The sequence below is a fragment of the Suricata suricatta genome, chromosome 10 (genome assembly GCF_006229205.1).
Source record: "Suricata suricatta isolate VVHF042 chromosome 10, meerkat_22Aug2017_6uvM2_HiC, whole genome shotgun sequence".
NCBI lineage: Eukaryota > Metazoa > Chordata > Mammalia > Carnivora > Herpestidae > Suricata > Suricata suricatta.
Window position 1 is genome coordinate 123,033,020 of NC_043709.1, and position 22,761 is coordinate 123,055,780.

The 22,761-nt window shown below is 36.1% G+C and overlaps 1 protein-coding gene across 1 annotated transcript in view; it reads left to right on the top strand.

Annotated features, from left to right (window-relative positions):
- GPR158 (G protein-coupled receptor 158) overlaps window positions 1-22,761 on the top strand; it is a 410,420-nt gene that overhangs the window by 258,165 nt on the left and 129,494 nt on the right. Inside the window, exon 5 of the mRNA XM_029955110.1 lies at window positions 21,141-21,209. Coding sequence (XP_029810970.1) covers window positions 21,141-21,209 — 69 coding nt within the window. The remainder of the gene's footprint in view (window positions 1-21,140; window positions 21,210-22,761) is intronic.

Below are 22,761 nucleotides of genomic sequence, written 5' to 3' on the forward strand. Positions count from 1 at the left end.
CCATATTCAAGACTCAGGTCAAAAACTGCAAAGCTTATATATTTTATTACCATGCTATGTGAGTGAGTGTTCCTAGTCTTTGATGGAGTGTAAGGAGAGAAATATAAGTTTCTTTCTATTTCTTGTATCCTTTCTTGTAGGGCTTTCTTCCATCTTTGCCAGATGATCAGATAGATGCAAATGAGTTAGATGTTTGGAAATGTTACTAGCTTAAATGTAAACTAATATAATACACAAAGTGAAGGTACAAATGGTAGAAATACCAGAAAATTATAGAGTATAGGTTTGTTTGCTATTTTACTCCTCTTATGGTAAGTCCTGCAAATAGTGGCACCTACTTCATGAGATTTGAGGGATAAAAGCGTTATTAATTTTTGTCTTTGACCACTTTGGGGTGAGTTTCATATCCTTTAATATTTTTTATTTTTTATGAAAATATAATTCACATAGAGTGAAAATGGATTAATCTTAATTGTATAGCGCAGTGAGTTTCACAAGTGCATGCATCCGTGTAATTCACACCTCTGTCAAGATGTAGAAATTTCCATTAGCTCCAGAAAGTTCTCTTTCCTAGATAATTCCCATGCCTCTCTCCACACCTATGCAGAGATGACCTTTGTTCAGATTTCTATCACCATAGATTAGCTGTACCTATTCCAGAACTTTATGTAAATGGATTCATGCAATTATGTTCTCTATTGAGTCTAGTTTCTTAAATATATATAGTTTTGGACATTCATCTTGGTCCTGTGGATCTCCCCCTTTCATTTCTGAGTGGTATTTCACTGTACGGGTTTTATATAATTTGTTTATCCATTTTCCTGTTGGATGGGTTTTTGAGTTGTTCTGCTTTTTTATTATTATAAATAAAGTTGCTGTGACCTTGCTTAATTGAAGTCTTTTTGTGACCAAATGTTTTTCTTTGTTTTAGATAAATATCTACAAGCAGAACTGCTTGGTCACAGAGTAGATGTATTTTTAACTTGATAAGAGACTGCCAAACCATTTTCCAAAGTGGTTATACAGCTTTAAATTCCCACTTTATGTTCTCATTATCGATGTGTGGAAATTCTATTTGCTCTAAATCTTCTTTACATTTGGTATTCTCAGTCTCATTAATTTTAACAGTTTTAGGAGGTATGTCCTTCTGACTTTAATCTTTTCAATCCTTTTGTGAAATTGGAGTCCTAAACTGTTCCATATTATACAAGTTCCAATACAAGTATATTTTACAGAGTTTGAAAAATGCTGAAAAATTTAAGTATTGTAAAAATCACCTAGAAGTCTACAATTTGATACTTAAAAACACTTAAAATTTAACATAAAATGTTTCCACATGTAAAAATTATAGTCCTATAGTCTTTTGTCATTAAATGTACCCCAAAATCTTGAATTTTATGACATATTATTACATCATAGAATATACCATAATTTATTTTATCATTTGTCTATCTCTTGGGCTATGGATTGTTCCTAATTTTCTCCTGAGATGAATAATGCTGCGCATGAAACATTTTTATTACAGCATCTTGTATATGATTCAGATTATTTCCTTAGGACCGCTTTCCTACCAGATCATAATGTTATCTCATTGCTCGTCTTTATAGCTCTTATTTCTTTTTCTTACCTCATTGTATTTAGTAGAAATTCTGGAATCATGTAAACTCCCAATGTTAATATCAGGCAGGTATCCTCACTTTGTGCCTGGTATTAAGAAGAATGTCTCCCTCACCCCCAAGCTGGTAGGTTTCTTTATGGTAGATGTTCTTCCTGTTAGGAAGGGCTTATGAGTGTTGCTTTCCACATTAATTTCAGTTGTGATAAGAGTGCCTGCCACTCATGGACATATTGTGCGCCTGAGTGTAAAACATGGGAAGCCTCACCCAGGTTGGGTGGTTCAGAAAAGCCTCTGAAACTCCTGTGTCCACCACCTTGTCTGATACAGAGAAAGCACTCAGAAAACCCTTATTGCATGAAAAGCCCATGAAATTAAGACCTGAGGAATGAGTTGAGTTGAGCTAGGTGCTGGCTGGAGAGGGAGGTGGAAACAGGCCGCCAGGGTGAAGGAGCAAGATAAGCTCTGATGGCCCTACGGTGGGGAGCAGCTGCATTTGCAGAACTGAGAACCCGCCAGGTTGGCGAAGAATAGACAGCACAGGGCAGGAGGGTGTGGATGGGGCTGAGGAGGCCGCGGGGCTACGCTGTACAGCGTGTGCAGGCTTCTACTGTTCCAGCCTTCAGAGAATGATAAAATCGACTGTGACTAAGTGTCTTCTTTGAGGGGCCTGTGGTTCAGTTGGTTCAGCATCCAACTCTCGATCTCAGCTCTGATCTTGATCTCGGGGACATGTGAGCTCATGTTTGGCTCTGTACTGGGTGTAAAGCCTACTTAAAAAATATTATCTTTTTCATGCTTACATTTCACTTCAACAGATATTGGCATTATGATTTTTTTTTGCTTTTACATGATAAATTTTTGTTTATTCCTTTTTTTCTCTGGACTTTACTTTTCCCATCATTATTTCCTCTTCACCTTCATTTATCTTCCTTTCTGCATAAATATAAATGCTTGCTATAATCCAGACCCTAGAGATGATGCTTGAAGACCTCTCCTCTTGAGGATTGTAGTTAAGTCTCTAATTTGACTTTATTTTGGTTTCTTTGACTGTTTTATGTTTTTCACCTACTCTGTGTAGGTCTCCTTCCACATCCCTCCCTTTCTTCTTTTTCCCTTCCTTGCTAATATTTAGGAATTTTAGTTGATTATTAGCTGAATAATAAATGAATGCATTGTTGCTATTATTTAAAATCAACATAATGAAAAATATAAAGCAATAAGAATGCCCTCTGTTTTCTTCCACTTCTGCCTTTCCCCAGAAGATACATACCATCAAGGGTTAAATATATACAGGTACATTCTGATCATACTTTTTGCTAAAAAGTTTTTTTTTTATTTTAAATATTACCTCTATTGGAGCTCTTGTCCTGCTTGTACGTATCTTTTTCATTTTTTAAATAGCGGCATAATAACTGAATTCATATGGATGAAGCATGGTTGACATCCTCTGCTCTTGATGGATATTCCTATTGTTTCCATTTTTTCACCAGGTATTGAGCCTACGGTGCTTTGGTAAAACACTCTTGTGCATATACTTTTGTGAAAACATGCAAAGAGCTCCTAAGGATAAATTCCCCGAAGATGGAGTTGCTGGTACAAGGAAGAACAGACACTTACATTTTTGACAGACACCTTCAGAACTGTTTTCTCAAAAGCTTCACCAATTTGTATTTCTATCTGCCTGGAAGTGCCCATTTTAGAGCTTTCCATTCAGTGATGTTTATTATCAATCTTTGTAACTTTTTCAATCTAATGGGTTCAAAATGAAATACAATTTTTTTTTACATTTCCTGATTACTTGCGAGGATGAGTACTTTTTCACATTTTTATTTCTACTTGTATTTCTGCTTTGAATTCCCTGTTCCCAGCAGGGTTACAGTTTTCCGTTTGACGTGTGTCTTTATATTTTAGTGGGAAGTTGGTAAAGGTCGTTTCAGGAGCCTCCATCCAGATGCTATTGTAAATGACGGCTTTCCAGAGTTGAATTTTGAAAGTGAGAGGGGCAAAGCTGAGTGCTGCCTCTGTGTACTATTGCTTCTGTCAGTTTCCTTGAGCAAGTTTTTTAACCTCTCTAAACCTCAGGCTCCTAGTTTACAAACTGGGGACCCTAGTAGCACCTACTGTTTGTTGTGAGGGTTAATTACCATAACTGTCTGGAATACTAGCTGGTATGAAAATTCTGCTGTCCTTACTGTGATTGTTGTCATGACCATCACTTTTATTTTCAACATATTGTTAAAATCAAACGGTATCTTCAGTTGGGGAAAATGCCATCGAATGAGCAAACTAGCAATGCTAGATATACTTCTAGGCTCCTGTTTTACCTGATACAGTGGTTCTAGATAGACCTGCTTTCCCCCAAGTTGGTTTTTTTATTCCCAGAACTTATGCATTTCCTCTCTTTCATGGGCTTAAAAATGTAGCTAAGAAAGAAATAAAGAGAAAACTATAGTAAATGAAGTGCATTCATGGGGGTAAAAAAAAAAGAGCTGCTGTTCTGGACCTTGGAGTCGCATGTGCACAGCATGTCATGAAGTCTATCACATATGAAAGCTGTATTTTAAAGTCACTTGCCAGGGGTGCCTGGGTGGTACCTCGAACTCTGGCTCAGGTCATGATCTCACAGTTTGTGAGTTCGAGCCCTGCGTTGAGCTCAGTGCTGATGGCCTGGAGCCTGCTTTGGATTCTCTGTCTCCCTCTCTCTCTGTTCCTCACCCACTCATGCTTTGTCTCTCTCCGTCTTTCAAAAATAAATAAAACATTAAAAATAAATAAATAAAGTCACTTCCCACAGTATACAGAATCCTGCTTCAAAGAAAGAAATGAATAAAGGGAAGCAAACCCACTCACTTGGCCTCCCCTTACCAGGCGATCATGGGAGTAACAGGCACAGATGTGTGGTAGTTGTGGTTAGATAGACTTACTCTCTTTTTAAATTTTTTAATGTTTTTTATTTATTTTTGAGAGACAGAGCGTGAGTGGGGGAGGGTCAGAGAGAGAGGGAGAAACAGAATCCAAAGCAGGCTCCAGGCTCTGAGCTAGCTGTCAGCACAGAGCCCGATGCGGGGCTTGAACCCATTACCTGTGAGATCATGACCTGAGCCAAAGCCGGACACTTAACTGACTGAGCCACCCAGGCACCTCTAGATAGACTTATTCTTGATGGGTTTAGATGCACAACTGGAAATAAAAGGCTGTTTTGAAATATGAATTGCTTCTTTAAAAAAGTCAGCAAAAGATAAGGATGATGGGATCCCTTTCATTCCTGAAAGGACCCCCTACGTCCCTTGAATGGTCTGCCTATATAAAGAAGCAATCTTAGAGGAAAAGAGACATCTTAACAGAAAGGGTCATAGACAGAAGGCCCACTGTGTTAATAGCTCTCTTGACTTTCGGAGTTCAAGATCTCTGCCTTTAGGTTTTAAGTATTGGCTGTCTGTTTTAGCTTCCAAGTCCTTCCTGGAGGAGCAAACATTAAATTATTATTAGTCACTAACAGCCTAATTGGCATTTATCATACCCTTTTTTTTATAACTAGTAAGATTAAGCATGGAAGAAATTAAAAGTTGGAGATTAAGAGGAATAGGGAGGGGCGCCTGGGTGGCTCAGTTGGTTAAGTGCCAGCTTCGGTTCAGGTCATGATCTCATGGTTGGTGGGTTCAAGCCCCGCGTCGGGCTCTGTGCTGACAGCTAGCTCAGAGCCTAGAGCCTGCTTTGGGTTCTGTGTCTCCCTCTCTCTCTGACCCTCCCCTGCTCACATTGTCTCTCTCTGTCTCTCGAAAATAAACAAAAGACATTAAAAATATTAAAAAAAAAAAAAAGAGGAATAGGGAGGGGCGCCTGGGTGGCTCAGGTCATGATCTCGCAGTTCACTGGTTCGGGCCCTGCGTCTGGCTCTCTGCTGACAGCTTGCTCAGACCTTGGAGCCTGCTTCAGATTCTGTCTCCTTTTCTCTCTGCCCCTACCCCTTTCGTTCTCTGTCTCTCAATAATAAATAAATGTAAATTTTAAAAAAGAGGAATAAGGGAATTGTTTTGAAATACATGCCTTAACTTGAAGAGGACAGGCTGGAGGAGATGACAGAAAGGGCGCCCTGAAGGTACCGGATGTCTGGAGTGGGAGGGCTGCGGGCAGGAGGGCACAGTAAGGACAGCAGAAGGCATCTGCAAGGAAGCTGAGAGAACAGTGACTTCACTTATGCTTGAGCCCAGCTCTGCCTCCACCTACCCATCTGCCTCATCATTTTATGCCTGTGAAACCAAGACCCTCTAGTATGCTAAACAAACTTAAACAGATGGTTTCTTTTACGTCCCCCCTCTCTTCCTTCTCCTCCTTTTCCTTTTCCTCCTCTTACTAAGATTTTGATTATTTAGTTTATTCTCTAAATCGTAAAGCAAACCCATGAATTAAAAGTGAAGAATCTCCTCTCTACTTGCATATGCATCCGCATGCATGTTGCTTTTCACTGTAATCATTTACTTGGTTACTTATTAATTTATTTGGCGAGAAAGTCAGTAAAATTTTAGGACTTCTGGAAAATACCAAAGATATTTGAATATGTCCTAAACCCACTTAGTTTATTTGTAGCCTGTAGATGTATATTTCATAGAGTTTGATTACAAAATAGTAACTGATTACCGTTAGCCATTGGAAATTTTTAGTTTTTGAAATCTTCAATTTTAGGTACCTATAGGTCATTTACATAGAATTCTCTTATAGGAAAGTTAAAATATGGGTCTAAAGACCCAGCAAGAGGTCTAGGCTAAAGATAAGAACTTGGAATAATTAGTTTAAAAAGCTTCAAAATTTGATTACTTCTAGAAAACTGCTTTAGTAATAGTTGAGGGTTTTTTTTTAAGGCTTTTATTTTTTAAAGCAGCTTTTTTTTTTAACTTCTTATTTATTTATGTTAAGAGAGAGAGTGTGTGAACAGTGGAGGGGCAGAGAGAGATGGAGAGAGAGATCCCAAGCATGCTATGTGCCGTCAGCACAGAGCCCAATGTGGGGCTCAATCTCATGAAACATGAGATCATAACCTGAGCCAAGATCAAGAGTTGGACACTTAACCTACCGAGCCACCATATGCCCTAAAAATCCTGTTTTTGATGAGGTTAAACACAATTGCTTTTAAAAAATCTATTACATTGTAAAACCTTTTTCTCCTTTTAAAAATAAAATTGTTTTAACTTTTTAGTAATTCTCTTCTGTGAAATTTCTAAATGTACTTAATCATTTCTTGTGTCTTTTTGAGCTGATAGCCTAATTCTAATGCATTATTATAATATATTTTAGAGCTAAGTGTAACAAAGTAGAATGTAAACAGAAAGGGAAGACTAATTAAAATATCCCTCCATTAGTGTGAATTCTTTCTGAATTCTGTATGGAAGAGTTAGCATATGTTATCTGATTAAACCTTATGAATTGATTATTTGAAAATCCTTCCAGAACCATGTTTATAACATAATGCATAAAACTCCCAAATATCAAGAAATTATCTAATTGCAGTTTATGATTTGTAATAAACATGAAGACTAACTAAAATAGCAGAATTTAGTGAAACACATGGTTAGAATTGACAGTCAAAATGTAAACAAGATTAGTTAATATATCCCTCCTTTTTTTTTTTCACTTTGTCTTTGGGCAAACAAGAGTGATACACTCCACGTGGATTGAATTCCATCCATAAGACCCACTTAATGATTCTTCTTAATGCTCATAAACTTGGGGAAGATCAGAATCCAATTTACTGCAGGTCATCTAGAAGTATTTACACTATCTCAGAGTTGAGTTTTGAATTCCTGTCCCTATCACCCTTGCACTTAAGGAACAATTGTTTTGGGTTTTTGAGGGGGGTGTTGCCTGTCAGATATAATACTGCTGTTTTACATTTCTGAACTGCTAACTCTAGTAAATACGGAGCATCTCATATACCTCATTAAATCATCTATTGGTTTATTCACTGAAATTCTCATCAGGTTCCTTTGGACATTTGTAAGTATTTTGTCAGGATTGAAACTTTTGTATTAAGGTGGAGTACGGAGAACATAAACAAGTCACAGCCTGTTTCCAAATATCAGATGACATATGAAATGTCTCCTTTGTTTACACATTGTCTAGTCATTACATATACTTCCACACATGCTACAGAAGACAGATGATGTGTTACAGTTAACAGCCTTCATGGTTCTGAGCAATTATCTTCCTGTTCTCACATTGTTATTGTTTTTTTCTTAAATAGGGGACTGAAGAGATACTGCAGTTGTCTGGCTAACCTTTGGTGGGTTCTGTTGCCTCTGTGTGAGCAGTAATAGTTAAAGTAGTTACCTTATAGATCACGGTTTTCAACATACCAAACTGAAAAAGAGAAAAATATTCTGAAATCGGGCAGTGTTCAAAGCAACGTGTTTTATTAATATCTTTTAAAATACTTAATATTTTATATTTTATTATCATTCTGTTCAGATTCCTCATGAGGAGGAATTTGTTCTTTCAATTATCAAGTTTTAATTTAAAAATATACCAATCTCAGTAGCTTTTAATCAATAATAGGAGTCTAAGCAAATGGCATATTTTGTTTCAATAATTTCATGCCACTTTATTGAAGGGTGTAATCCTTCTTAAGGCAAAATTGTTCAGTTTGTTCAATTCACTGTGTATGCTTTTTTGACATTTAGAGGATTTATCTCCATTATGTGAAAGATGAGTTGCTCTGTTTATTAGTATTGAAAGAAAAAGAGAATTGACGTTTGCAACTAGATACGAAGATGTAAGAGCTATTTTTGTGAAGGAATTATGGGAAGAAATGAGGACAAAGAAGGACATGGTCATCTATATTTCAGCGATGTATCCTCGTGGCATCTTAGCAGAGGAGAGGTGCTGAGAGGTGGGAAGAAGTCTGATAGAAAGAGCTGTGGTACTAAGTTGTTTAGGATGTAAACATGAGGGATGAACTTGGCTGACTGAAGGTTACCCCAAATGTTGCCTGTCAAGCATCTGTCATTCTGCATCTCTGCACTTGCTGTGAGTGTCAGCAACTTCGAGCCATAGTATCAGGCACTGAACTTCTGTGGGGAGTGGGAGGAGGAAACCCCTCTCGGTGCTCACACAATTTGAAACAAAGCTAGGCAAATGGGCAACAATCTCACATAAATCCTGCCAAAGTAATTATTAAATGTTACTGTTCTGCATTAAATGGTGAATCATAATTAATAACGGATGAGCTGTTATATCTAATATCACATATATAAAAATATCAGAAAATTTTAAATTCAGTGTGCTATACTGTTTTAAATAATATGAAACTATACTTTTCACATATAATGTATATATGAAAGTATATACATAGTGTATGTACTTAATATATATACAGTAACTTCATGTATATGTTAGTCTGGATTTTAGTTTTAGATAAATTAATTTTTCTAAAAGGTCTTAAACAGCTCAAATAAAAATTGTCAAATCAGGCGAAAATGGTGAATTTTTAGAAATTGGAAAGAATTCCTAGCTAAGGCAGTATGACAGTTTTTAATGTTCTACATAAAACTGTCAAGAATCTTAAACTGAACAGTAATTATTTTTATAACATTTGAACCGAACTCCTTATTTGTAATTTATTTTAAAATGGTTTAGTAGTGCTATATGTTCTTGTTATTATATTACATGTAATTCTGTTCCTTTGGGTAAGAAAATGACTGAGGGTCAGATTGGATGTACAGAGGAAATCACACTCACTTAGGAATCAGCAGCAGTGCATAATGGGACCTTGTTCTGTCACTCATCAGCTGAGTGAACTTAAATAGACTGTTGACCTCACTTTCTCTGTCTGTCCACAAAACATGGCTGATAAACTTGCACTTACTGAGTGCCTGCTCCACGCTGGGCAGCATTATTGCCAGTATTTCCAACAGTACTGCAAGGAGAGGCATCATTACACCCATTTTATTAAATGAAGAAATAAGTTCAGAACATTCAGCAACTTACCTAAGATCACACAGCTGATAAGTGGCCAATGATGAGATTTCAAAATGTCTGGATATAAAGCTCATGCACTTTATTATATGCATTTAAAATTCTCGGTGGTACTGTTCTAGAAGATGGCTGAGTAAGAGGATCCTAAACCTACCTCATCCCACAGACACACCTAGATAACAGACACATCAGTGGAACTAACTCAGAAAATGAATGAACCACTGGCAAAATAAACTATCCACAGTTAGTTGTAGGGAGGAGGCCATATTGAAAACGGAAAGAAGGACGGAGTCTCAGTCAAGAACAAAACTTACCCAAGAGACTGAACAAATGGGGGACACCACAAAAATGGAGAAGGGAGATAAACAGACCCCATACCAGACACCCTAGACATAAGGGACTACACTATGAAGACAAGTCCCCAACACATTTGGCTTTGAAGACCAGAGGGGCTTAACTTTGCAAGGCTTTACAATCAGTGGGATTTAACACCAGGAATTTTAAAAAATCAACTGGAAGAGCTGGAAGGAAATAGGATACTGAGACCCCACCCTTATAGAGCCGGCATAAAAAGCAGCCCATCTCAGATCCAACAGAGAAGGAGCAGTTTGAAAGTACTGGGGCATACTGGAAAAAGATTTACTTATTAGTCTCAAAACATGCACTGGAGGGGCAGGGATCTCTAGGAGACTTCTCCAAGAACAAAAAAGTTGGTGGGTACCATTATTCTTCCTCCTCCCCAACCTAGATACGAGGACACCTGCAGGAACCAGCATGAACACTTACCACCTTGCTTGTGAATACAGCATGTCCTGCCCCTGCATTCTCCTGTGGATTTGCCCCATCCAACCCACACGACTGTGTAGGAGTCCTTCCAAGCAGCACCTGATGTGTCTCATTCTGCAAGCGGAATTGACAGTGACCAGCACCACTCCAAAGGGCCATTGTGGCTGCCACGACTGAAGGCAAACATGGTTCAGCATGCAGCACACTTAGGAGACACCCCTGAATTGCCAGGTTCTGGTAAAAAGGACACTGTGCTACAGAGCACCAGAATCTCTTCTTCATAAGGCTACTACTTTCAAGATCAGGAGACGTAGCTGACTTTTTTAATACATAGAAACAGAGAGAGTTGGACAAAATGAGGAATCAGAGTAATATGTCTCAAATGACACAACAGGACAAAATCATAACAAAAGAGCTAAATGAAATGGAGAGTGGCAATAAGTCTGATAGAAAATGCACAGTAACAGTGATAAAGAAAGATACTTACTGGACTTGAGAAAAGAGTGGAGGATCTCAATGAGACATTCAACAGTGAGATAGAAAATATAGAAAGAACCAATAAGAGATGAAGACCTCAATAATTGAAATTAAAAATTCACTAGAAGGAATAAGTAGTAGACTAGAGGAAGCAGAACAGAGCAGCAAGCTGGAAGACAGGGTAATAGAAAGCATCCAAGCTAAACACCATAAACAAACCAGAATAATAAATAATTAGAATAGGTGAAGAGAACTCAGTGACACATCGTAGGGATCCCAGAAGAAGACAGGTAAGGGGGCAAAACATTTATTTTAAGAAATAATACCTGAAAATTTCTCTAATCTAGGAAAGAAAACAACCTCCAGATCCAGGAGGTATATAGAGCCCCAACAATACCAACCCACAGAAGTCTATACCAAGACACATAACAATTAAATTGGCAGAAAGTAGTGACACAGAGAAATTTTAAAAAGCAGTGAGAGAATAGAAAACAGTTACATACCAGCAAAACTTAATAAGGCTATCAGCTGACTTTTCAGCAGAAACTTTATAGGCCAGAAGGGCATATCATGATATACTCAAAGTGCTAAAAGGAAAACAAGCAAACAAAACAAAAAAAACCCCTGCAGCCAAGAATACTCTGTCCAGCAAGGCTATCATTTAGAATGGAAGGAGAGATAAAGAGTTTCCCAGATAAATATAAATTAAAGGAGTTCATCACCACTAAACTAGTCTTATAAGAAATGTTAAAGGAGGGGTGCCTGGGTGGCTCAGTCAGTTAAGCCTCCGACTTCGGCTCAGGTCATGATCTCATGGTTCGTGGGTTCAAGCCCCGCATTGGGCTCTGGGCTGACAGCTCAGAGCCTGGAGCCTGTGTCAGATTCTGTGTGTCCCTCTTTCTCTGCCCCTCCCCTGCTCATGATCTCTTTCTCTCTCTCAAAAATAAGTAAATGTTAAAAAAAAGAAAAAAAAGAAATGTTAAAGGAAAGAAAGAGCCATAATCAGGAGTAAGAAAGTTAGGAAAGGAAAAAATTCCACAAGTATATGCAAATATAATAAAAGTAGATTAATCACTTATAAAACCATTATGCATGTTAAAGCACAAAAGCACTAAAATCAATTATATCTATAAAAATCAGTTCACAAAATGAAAGGATGTAAATTATGACATCATATACATAAAACATTGCAGGAGTAGAAAAAATGTAGTACTTTAGAGTAGATTCAAACTTAAGCAACCATCAACTTAATTGGAATGTGCTATATGCATAAGTTGTTATATATAAAACTAATGGTAACAATGAATCAAAAACCTGTCATAGATAAAAAGAAAATAGAGAAAAGAATCTATCACTAAAGAAAGCTATCGACTACAAAGGAAGAGAGAAAGAGAAGAAATCAACAGAGAATAACTACAAAAACAATCATAAAAAGTAAGAAGGTGGCAATGAGTACATATCTATCAATAATTACTTTGAATGTAAATATATTAAATGCTCCATTTAGAAGACCTAGGGTAATTGAATAGATAAAAAAGGAAGACTGATCTTTATACTGCCTAAGAGAAATTATTTTCAGACCTGAAGTCACATGCAAATTGAAAATGAAAGGATGGAAAAACATTTATCATGCAAATAGAAGTAAAACAAAGGCTAGAGTAGCACTATTTATATTGAATAATACAGACTTTAAGAAAAAGACTCTAACAAGAAACAAAGGAGACTACACAATCATATAGGGGACAATCCAACAAGAAGATATAACAATTGTAAATATTTATCCACTCAACATGAGAGCACCCAAATATATAAAGCTACTATTAATAGACATAAAGGAAGAAGTCAATAGTAATACAGAAAGAGGAGGGGACTTTTACCCCCCACTACATCAATGGATAGACCATCTACACAGAAAATCAACAAGGAAACAAACAGTGGCTTTGAATGACACATAGGGATCTAACAGATTCAGAACAGTGCATCCTAAAACAATGGAATACATATTATTTTCCAGTGTACACGGAACATTCTTCAGAACACATCACTATTAAGCCACAAAATAAACCTCATGAAATTCATAAAGATTGAGCATCTTTTCCAACCACAATGATATGAAACTAGAAATCAATCACAGGAAAAAAATCAGGGAAGAACACAAATATATAGAGGCAAAATAACATGCTACTAAATAATAAATGGACAAGCAGGAAATCAGAAAGTACATAGAGACAAATCAAAATGAAAACACAATGATTCAAAATCTTTGGGATTCAACAGAAGCAATTCTAAGAGGGAAGGTTATACCTCAAGAAGCAAGAAAAATTTCAAATAAACAACCTAACCTTACACCTAAAGGAACTCTAAAAAGAAAAACAAAGCCCAAAGTAAGTAGAAGGAAGGAAATTATTAATTAGAGGAGAAATAAATGAAATAGAAACTAAAAAAAGAAGAAAACAGGTCAATGAAACCAGGAGCCGGTTCTTTGAAAAGATCAACAAAATTAATACATCTTTAGCCAGAAGAAGGAGAAGAAAGAGGAGGAATGGGTAGAGGAGGAGAGGGAGGGGGAGGAGGAGGAGATAGAAGATTCAAATAAATAAAATCAGAACTATAGAGGGGAAATAGCAACTGACACCACAAATACAAAAAACATCACAATACAAATATTGTGAAAATTATATGCCAACAAATTGGACAATCTGGAGGAAATGGATAGATTCCTAGAAACATGTAACCTCCCAACGTGAATCAAGAAGAAATAGAAAATTAGAAAACACCAATTACTAGCAATGAAAAAACTCCCAACAAACAAAATTCCAGGACCAGATTGTTTCACAGGGAATTCTAGCAATTTTTTTAATGTGTATTTATTTTTGAGAGAGAGAGACAGAGCATGAGTTGGGGAGGGGCAGAGAGAGTGGGAGGCACAGAATCCAAAGCAGGATCCAGGCTCTGAGCTGTCAGCACAGAGCCGATGCAGGGCTTGAACCCACGACCATGAGATTAGGATTTGAGCTGAAGTTGGATGCTTAACTGACTGAGCCATCCAGGCGACCCTCTAACAAACATTTAAAGAAGAGTCAATACTTATTCTTCTCAAACTATTTCAAAAACTAGAAGAGAATGGGAAGCTTCAAGATTCTTTCAACAAGCCAGCATCACCCTGATACCAAAACAAGATAAAGACACTAAAAGAGAGAGAAAGAGAGAGAGAATGAACTACAGGCCAGTCTCTCTAATGAACATAGATGCAGAAATACTCAACAAAATATTAACAAACTGAATCCAACAATACATTAAAAAAATCATTCACAATAATCAAGTAAGATTTATTCCTGGGGTGAAGAGTTGGCTCAATGTTGGCAAATCAATCAATGTTATACATCACATTAATAAGAAAAAGGATAAAGACCATGTGATCATTTCAACAAATGCAGCAAAAGCATTTGACAAAGTACAACATCCATTCATGATAAAAACTCAACAAAGTAGGTTTAGAGGGGACATACCTCAACGTAAAAAAGGCCATATATAAAAAGTGATGGCTAACATCATACTCAATGGTAAAAAACTGAAAGCTTTCCCTCTGAGATTGGAAACAAAACAAGGATATTCAACTCTCACCACTTTTATTCAACTTAGTACTGGAAGTCCTAGTCACAGCAATGAGACAACCAAAAGAATAAAAAGCAACCAAATTGGTAGGGAGGAAGTTAAACTTTTACTATTTGCTGGTGATAGATACTATGTCAAAAACTCTGAAGACATAGAGTTTATGTATGAATATATATAAGTATAAATAAATACTGTAAATGATAAATTCATTCAGTAAAGTCACAGGATTCATAATGAATATATAGAAACTTGTTGCATTTCTATACCCTAATGAAATAGCAGAAAGAAAAGTGAAGAAAACAATCCCATTTACAATTGCACCAAAAATAATAAAATAATTAGGAATGAATTTAACCAAGAAGAGGAAATACCTATACTCTAAAAACTAAAACCATTGATGAAAGGAATTGATGATGGCACATACAAACAGAAAAAATACTCCATGCTTATAGATTGAGAGCACCAATATTAATACAATGCCCATACTAGACATAGCAATCTGCAGATTCAAAGGAATTTCTATCAAAAAACCAACAGTAGTTTTCACAGAACTAGAACAAATAATCCTAAAATCCATAAGCCAAGGCAATCTTGAAAAAGAACAAAACTGGAGGTATCACAATCCCGGATTTCAAGATGTACTACAGAGCTATAGTAATCAAAACAGTATGGTAGTGACACAAAATAGACACACAGATCAATAGAACAGAATACAGAGCTCAGAAATAAACCTATCCTTTTATGGTCAATTAATCTATGACAAAGTGGGGAGGAATATACAATAGGAAAAAGACAGTTTCTTCAATAAACAATGAGAAACTGATGAAGCTGAACTGCTTTCTTACACCATTCACAAAAATGAACTTGAAATGGATTATGGACCTAAATATCAGACCTTAAAGCATACAATTCCTAGAAGAAGGTATATGCAGCAATCTCTTTGACACAAGCCATAAAAACATTTTTCTATATATGTCTCCTTTGACAAGGAAAATAAAAACAAAATTAAACTGTTAGGACTACACCAAAATAAAAAGCTATTGTACAGTGAGGGAAACTGACAACAAAACAAAAAGACAGCCTACCTAATAGAAGAAGGTATCTGCAAATGATATGGATAATGGGTTAATATCCTAAATACATAAAGAACTTACACAGCTCAATACAGAAAAAAATCGTCCAATTAAAAAAGGGCCTGAATGGGCACTTTTCCAAAGAAGACATACAGGTAGCCAACAGATGCATGAAAAGATGTTCAACATCACCCATCATCAGAAATGCAAATCAAAACCACAATGAGAGATTACTTTACACCTCTCAGAATAGCTAAAGTCAAAACCATAAGCAATGACAGGTGTCAGTAAAGATATAGAGGAAAAGGGACCCTCGCTCACTCTTGGTGTAATGTAAATTGCTGCAGCCATTGTGAAAACAATATGGGCATTACTCAAAAAATTAAAAATACAATTACCACATGATCCAGTATTTCCACTATTGGATATTTACCAAAAGAAAATGAAACCATGAATTTGAAAAGATATATGTACCCCAGTGATTCTTGAAGAATTACAATCACCAAGATATGGAATCAACCCAGATGTCCATCAATAGAGGAATGGATCAAGAAGAAGTGGGGTGTGTGTGTGTGTGTAAAATGGAACAATGAATGGAATATTACTCAGGCATAAAAAGGAATGAACTCTTACCATTTCCAACAACACTGATGGGTCTAGAGGGTATAATGTTAAGTCAAAACAGTGAGATAAAGTCACATAGCATATGATTTCACTCATATGTGGAATTTAGGAAACAAAATAAAAAAGAGAAAGACAAAAAACCAGACTTTTAAATATAGAAGAAATGGTTGTCAAAACGGAGGTAGGTGAGGGGAATGGGTGAAGTGGGTGAAGATGATTAAGAGTATGTATATATCATAATGAGCACTGAGTTATGTATAGGAGTGTTGAATTGTTATGTCATATACCTGAAACTAATATAATACTATATGTTAATCACACATGAATGAAGAATTAAAAATAATTAAAATAAGATAAAAACTCTCTGAATTGCTTTATATAACTTTACCAACCTCTGTCCTGAACATATTCTTCTGCTTCTTACACCTTTTTATTGTTGATAATTTTTTTCATAAAAGATAATACTGATTTTAACTGACCACACATTTCTGGCAATTGTTCCTTGACAATTTTTTCTAAATCTGAATGGTTTTTCAATATTTAATCACATATTTTTTAAGTTTACTTATTTATTTTGAGAGATAGCATGCACACACTCACACACACACACACACACACAAGTTGGGGAGGGGCAAAGAGAGAGGGAGAGTGAATTCCAAGCAGGGCCCATGTTGTCAGCACAGAGCCTGATGCAGGGATTGAACTCACAAATGGTGAGATCGTGATCTGAGTCAAAAGCAAGAGTCAAACTCTTAACCAACTGAGCCAGGCAGGCACAGCCCTATCCCATCACAGATCTTCTTAAGGAAAACTAATAGCATATAGTCAGTCAAACTGAATATAGTCTTCTCTCATTAATATCATTGTAAATAGAATTATTGAAAAATAGTGTCCTCATATCTCTCAATGTTAGGATTCTCTTCAGGACCACTTCTACATCTTGCTTCCAATTTATTATTATGTAACGTTCATCAGGTGTTTGTTTATTTGTAATCTCCCAGTCTGTGGATTTCTCTATAGAAATATAAGACGTCTGTTCTCCTGCTAGCACACACGGCTAATTCTTTCTGTAAATGATGTAGATTTATAGTTTTGGTTTATTATCCAAACTAATGCCAGCTCTTTCTTTTCAGAATCTAATTCTGTTGCTTTATTATAGTTTCCTCACGCATCTGAGGTACAGCTGTGTAAAAATACCTCCATGCTCAGAGGTTCCTTTTGTAATAGAAAGGAACTTTAATTACTACCAGGCTAAAGAAATCAGCCATAATTCAAAATAGCTGCACTGTTCTAGCAAGCTATACATTAATTTCCCCCGTGGCTAAAAATGTTTTAAAAATATAAATGAAGTAGTTAGTCTTTGTAGAATCAAGGAAATAATGACAAAGCATTTTAATTGTTTTTAACAAATTCAGGCTTCAGTATTCCCATCGCCTATTACTTCCAGTGACTTGGCTTCCTTTGAGTGCCTACCCCACAGGCAAATCTTGTGGCAATTACAACTGTGCTTCATTTTATGTCTTTCTGCTTTGCAGCCAAGGATTAGGAAATTTAGAAATTGACATGATTTGATAGGATTGGTATCATATGATTAGTTCTTGTTTTCAGTATATAGGTTTGATAGCTGACTGTGACAAACCTTCATTAAGTCAGTTCAGAAAGTTTAAGGTGAGGCAGGTGAGGCGAAGGGGAGTGAGGTGGAATCTGCACACCTCCCTTGTTGTAAACTCTGGAATTATATTTGTTAGGCCTTATAGATTCTAGATGAGGGACTTAGACTCAGTGATAACTCTCCCAGATTTATATTCATCTGTATCATAAAAATAGTGTTTGATCACTCTACATATGAAATTAGTGCTGAATAAAAACTTATTAAATAGATATTAGTTAGGAAAGGCTTCATTTAGACATTTTGGCATATTATGATGCCTGATGGTGGAATTTTTAATACTTTAAATGACACATTTTAGATTACTTTTCTTTAATCTTACTTATTAAATTATTAAAAGTCGTATTACATAGCAATGCATGACTACATCTCCAAAGAAATTAAAATATCTTTAAATGAGTTGATATATCTCCAAATATAACCACTTATCCAGAAAAAACATTGTTATCAGCTTGGTATGTATCCTCCAGATCTGTTTTCAGTGTATTTAAATATATCTTGAAAATATATGGTATTGATTTGTATGTATATGTTTTATAAAAATAGTATATTGTAATTGTTGATCATCTTTCAATAAAGTTTTCTAAGAGTTTCACAGTTAGCAATTCTGGAGGAAAATGTTTTATATCACCATTTCTATCTCAGGCACAACTGTGAAGGAGTGAAATTTTTCCTTGGGTTCTACTTCTATTATTTTGCTCAACATCTCCCTTATCCATTTTCATTTTTCTTTTTTTTTTCTCTTAAGTTTTTATGCTAATTCTACTTAGCATACAGTGTAATATCAGTTTCCGTTATAAAATATAGTGATTCAACATTTCCATACAACACCCAGTGCTCATCACAGCATTGACTCCTTAATCCCCATCAACTATTTAACCCATTCTTTCAATCCACCTCCATAACCATCAGTTTGTTCTCTATAGTTCAGAGTCTTTCATGGTTTGCATATGAGTGAAATCATATGGTATTTGTCTTTCTCTGACTTATTTCACTTAACAAAATACTCTCTAGTTCCATAGTTCCATCCATATCATTGTAAATGGCAAGATTCCATTCTTTTTTATGGCTGAATAGTATTCCATAGTGTGTGTGTGTGTGTGTGTGTGTGTGTGTGTGTGTGTGTGTGTGTGTGTATTACATCTTTTTCCATTCATTAGTCAATGGACATTTAAGCTGTTTCCATAATTTGGCTATTTGTAAATAATCCTGCTATAAACACTGAGGTGTGTGTATCCTTCTGAATTAGTGTTTTTTAAAATACCTAGTAGTGTGATTGCTGGATCATAGGGTAGTTCTACTTTTAACTTTTTGGGGAAACTCCATACTATTTTCCAGAGTGACTGTACCATCTTCACTTTCCAATCCTTCCTCTCTCCTTCCTCATCCTATCACTTAGATTCTAAGGAAAATATTTCTGTTCTTTGCTTTGAACTTAAGTCACTGCATTACTGACAGTGCTTGTATATTAATTCTTGGCACCAAGTATAAAATAAAAGGGTATGTTCTAGTTCAAAGAACCTTCAATACCAAGACAATGGGTAATTTTTTAAGGAGCATGAGGTTTCTTTTTTGTCCCCAAAGTCCTGCCTATTAGCTACCTACTCTTTCTATGAGCCCATGAAGCCAACTTAGCCCAGGAATATTTTGAAAAGAAAAGTACACATTATGGGGTCCCTGAGGCGCTCAGTCAGTTAAGCTGTCCAACTGTAGATTTCGGCTCAAGTCATCATCTCAGGGTCCTGAGATCAAGCCCCGCTTGGTCTCCATGGTGGGTATGGAGCCTTCTTAGGGTTCTTGCTCTCCCTTTGCCCCTCCTCTGCTCACACATTCTCTCTCTCTAAAAAAAAAAGACAGAAAGAAAAGTGTACATTTTGAATAGGCCTATCATTTGATTATGGAACTACTTTTTGGAGTTCCAATTAATAATTTGAAATTATAGGCTCCTCTGCTCAGCCAGGAGCAAGGCAGTGAAGGAAGGGCTAAGAAGATTGCCCAGCATTACCAAATGAAAAGGAAACAGGTTATTTGCTGTAAGAATATATGCACCACTACCACTGTTATGTGGTAATAATGGTTGTAACACAGCTAAGAAACTACTGGCCATTTGGATCCCAAATATATATATATTTCAAATTAATCATCCTGGTGTTGTTTTTTTACTTTGAAGAATGAGTACCTACTTACTAATATCAGGTATAACAGTAGCCATTTTGTATACTGCATATTTTATCAAACTCCTGAGATTTAATAAGGTTAAGATTGGGTACACATGTTATGGGTGAAGACACTGAAGTTCAAAGTTTCCTGACTCACACGGATTATTTCATAATTCAAACTGAGATGAAGATACCAAAGTCTGTCCTTTACATTAAGCTTTGCAGCCTCTTTTCATATCCCTTTTTTTAAACAATATTGCATGATTTTTTTACAAGCAGCATTGTATAATATTTTAGACTCTCATTTTAGTGTCCTCTTATTGTAAAGTTTGAAAAGCAGTATCCATAATTAGGTATGCATGTAATTTGCAATCTTAGAAATTCTACTACCCAAAACCCATTTAAAGGCTTGCTGATAGAAATTTTCTTTTCACTTAAAAGCATCTGCTAGCTAAAATAAAGACCAATAGTGAGAAGCCACTTGAAAAATCAAATCTGTTCCCTGACTAAACTTGTTTCTCCATCACAAATTCTTAAATTAATGAAAGCCTTGAGTTCTTTTGAGGGATTACATAAAGTATTCCTCTGTGTCTAACAATGTCCCCCCAGTGTTTTGAAGAGATATTATAATTTCCTGTCTCTGGCTGTCATTTATCTGACATTGTTTTAACAAAATGGACTCTTATGGCTTCGGTTTTCAACTTCTTTTTGTTGTTGCAAAATCAGTTGCTACTACTTCAAATTATTGTCCTGTGAAGATACTATATTTGCACCCGGTATAATTTTTGTATACATTTCATGTTGCGTTTAGTGATTGATGTTTCAGAAATAGAAGCAAGACATTTTGTGTCTGTGAATTTCTTGGATTGAAAGGATCTTCTAAATAGTGTCCTCAGCTGCTCAGTTTGTTCATGGATTAAAATTTTAGAGGACAACATGCCTTAAAGCCACTGGCAATATCATTAAGTCCACCACCACCTTTATAGTCAGTCTTTTAGCATGTTTCAGTTAAGTTCACTTGTCTCAAATACTAGCCAATTTTCATTCAGTGGTTGAGGCATTGTCACTTAGGTAAGCTCTTCCATTCCTAAGAATGTAAATTAACAATGACTTTTTCTTTTCTTTTTCTTTCTTTCTTTCTTTTTTTTTAGAGCATCAGGGCATCAGGCCTTATCCTGTTGGAAACAATTCTTTTTGGGTCCCTGCTTCTATATTTTCCGGTAAGTAACATAATTGTATTAGGAAAATAGCCATATTTTGCTCAGGCAGTAATTTTTACATGTGTGTGTTTGTGTGTGTGTGTGTGTGTGTGTGTGTGTGATATATATAACTTTCACGTATATATTTTTTGTTTACATATCTGTATATGTTTATGTGCATGTATCTTTATATATACACTTTATATAATAGATAATAGATAAATAAAGTGTAAAATGGAGCTAATCATACTTTTCTTTCCAAATTTGTGACAGTGGTTAACTGCTTAAGTGAGCTAACATGTAAAGGCATGCTTGGTATGTATGCTTGCTGTAAACATATAAATATTGGTTTTCTTCTTCTCCCTCCTCTACTTGAATCAAACCATGAGGCACACCAACAGTTTCATGGTGGAAAATTTCAAATGGTTACATAGATAAATAAACAAAATGAATGCATGTGTGGTACTACTGGCATAGATAATCCTAGTAGACTCTTCCTATCACACTAGTAACCTGTCTGTAACCAGAAAGTGAGCACTGATTTTACTAATTCAATTCAACCAACTTGTATTCAGAAGTTATTACGTGTCAAGTACTATGCTAATCAGGGAATGTTTTGTGAGTGAGAGACATGATTTCTTCTCTCAAGAAGCTTACAATTTACAGAATGAGATGAGTATGTACAGGCAATTATAACTGGAAAATAAGGTGCTGTGGAGGCAGGATGCTGTGGAGACGCTCAGAAGAGACAACTATTTCTAGGGAAATATCACTTGACTGAGATCTGAAAGATGAGCAGAAGTTAGAGAAGGAAAAGGTACGGGTTTCATGGGACCATGTCCTTTTTGGTTTTCCTCTTACCTTACTAACTGCTCCATTTCAGCCTCCTTTACTGATTCTTCATCTTCCTTCCTACCTCTTGATACTTGAGTGCATCAGACATCATCAGTCCTTATAGAGCTTTTCATAGTCTACATTCTCCCTTGGTGATCTCATCTAGCCTCAAAGTATTTAAAAATACTATTTATATACAATGTCTCTCAAGTTTATATCTCCAGCTTAAACCTTTCCCCTGAATTCCAAACTCACATTCAGCTGCTTAGTCTATAATCCGTTTAAGGGCCTACCAGAATTCCCTATCACATTCTGAACTGAGATACTTGATCTTTCTCATCTCCAAAGTCAGTCTCCTTATATCCATTGATGACAACTCTCTCCTTATCATTACTCATGCTAATACTTGGGAGTCATTCTTGACAACTTTCTTTTTTGCACGTCCATTAGAAATCCTTCAAAACATAGCAAGAACCCAACCACTCCCCCATCTTAGGCACTGCTACCATCCTGGTGTCTAAACCACTATTGGTCTCTTCTAGATTTGTGTCATAGTCTCTCCTGAGGCTCAATGATTCCCCATTTTACTTATAGTAGAAGCCAAAATCCTTAGAATGAGCTACAAGACCTAACATTGCCTGCTTCATTATCCCGTTTTCTTATCCTCTGCCTTCATTCAATGTTTATAAGGGTTCTTAATCTATTTAGGTTCTCTACTTCTTGAATTATATGTCTTCTT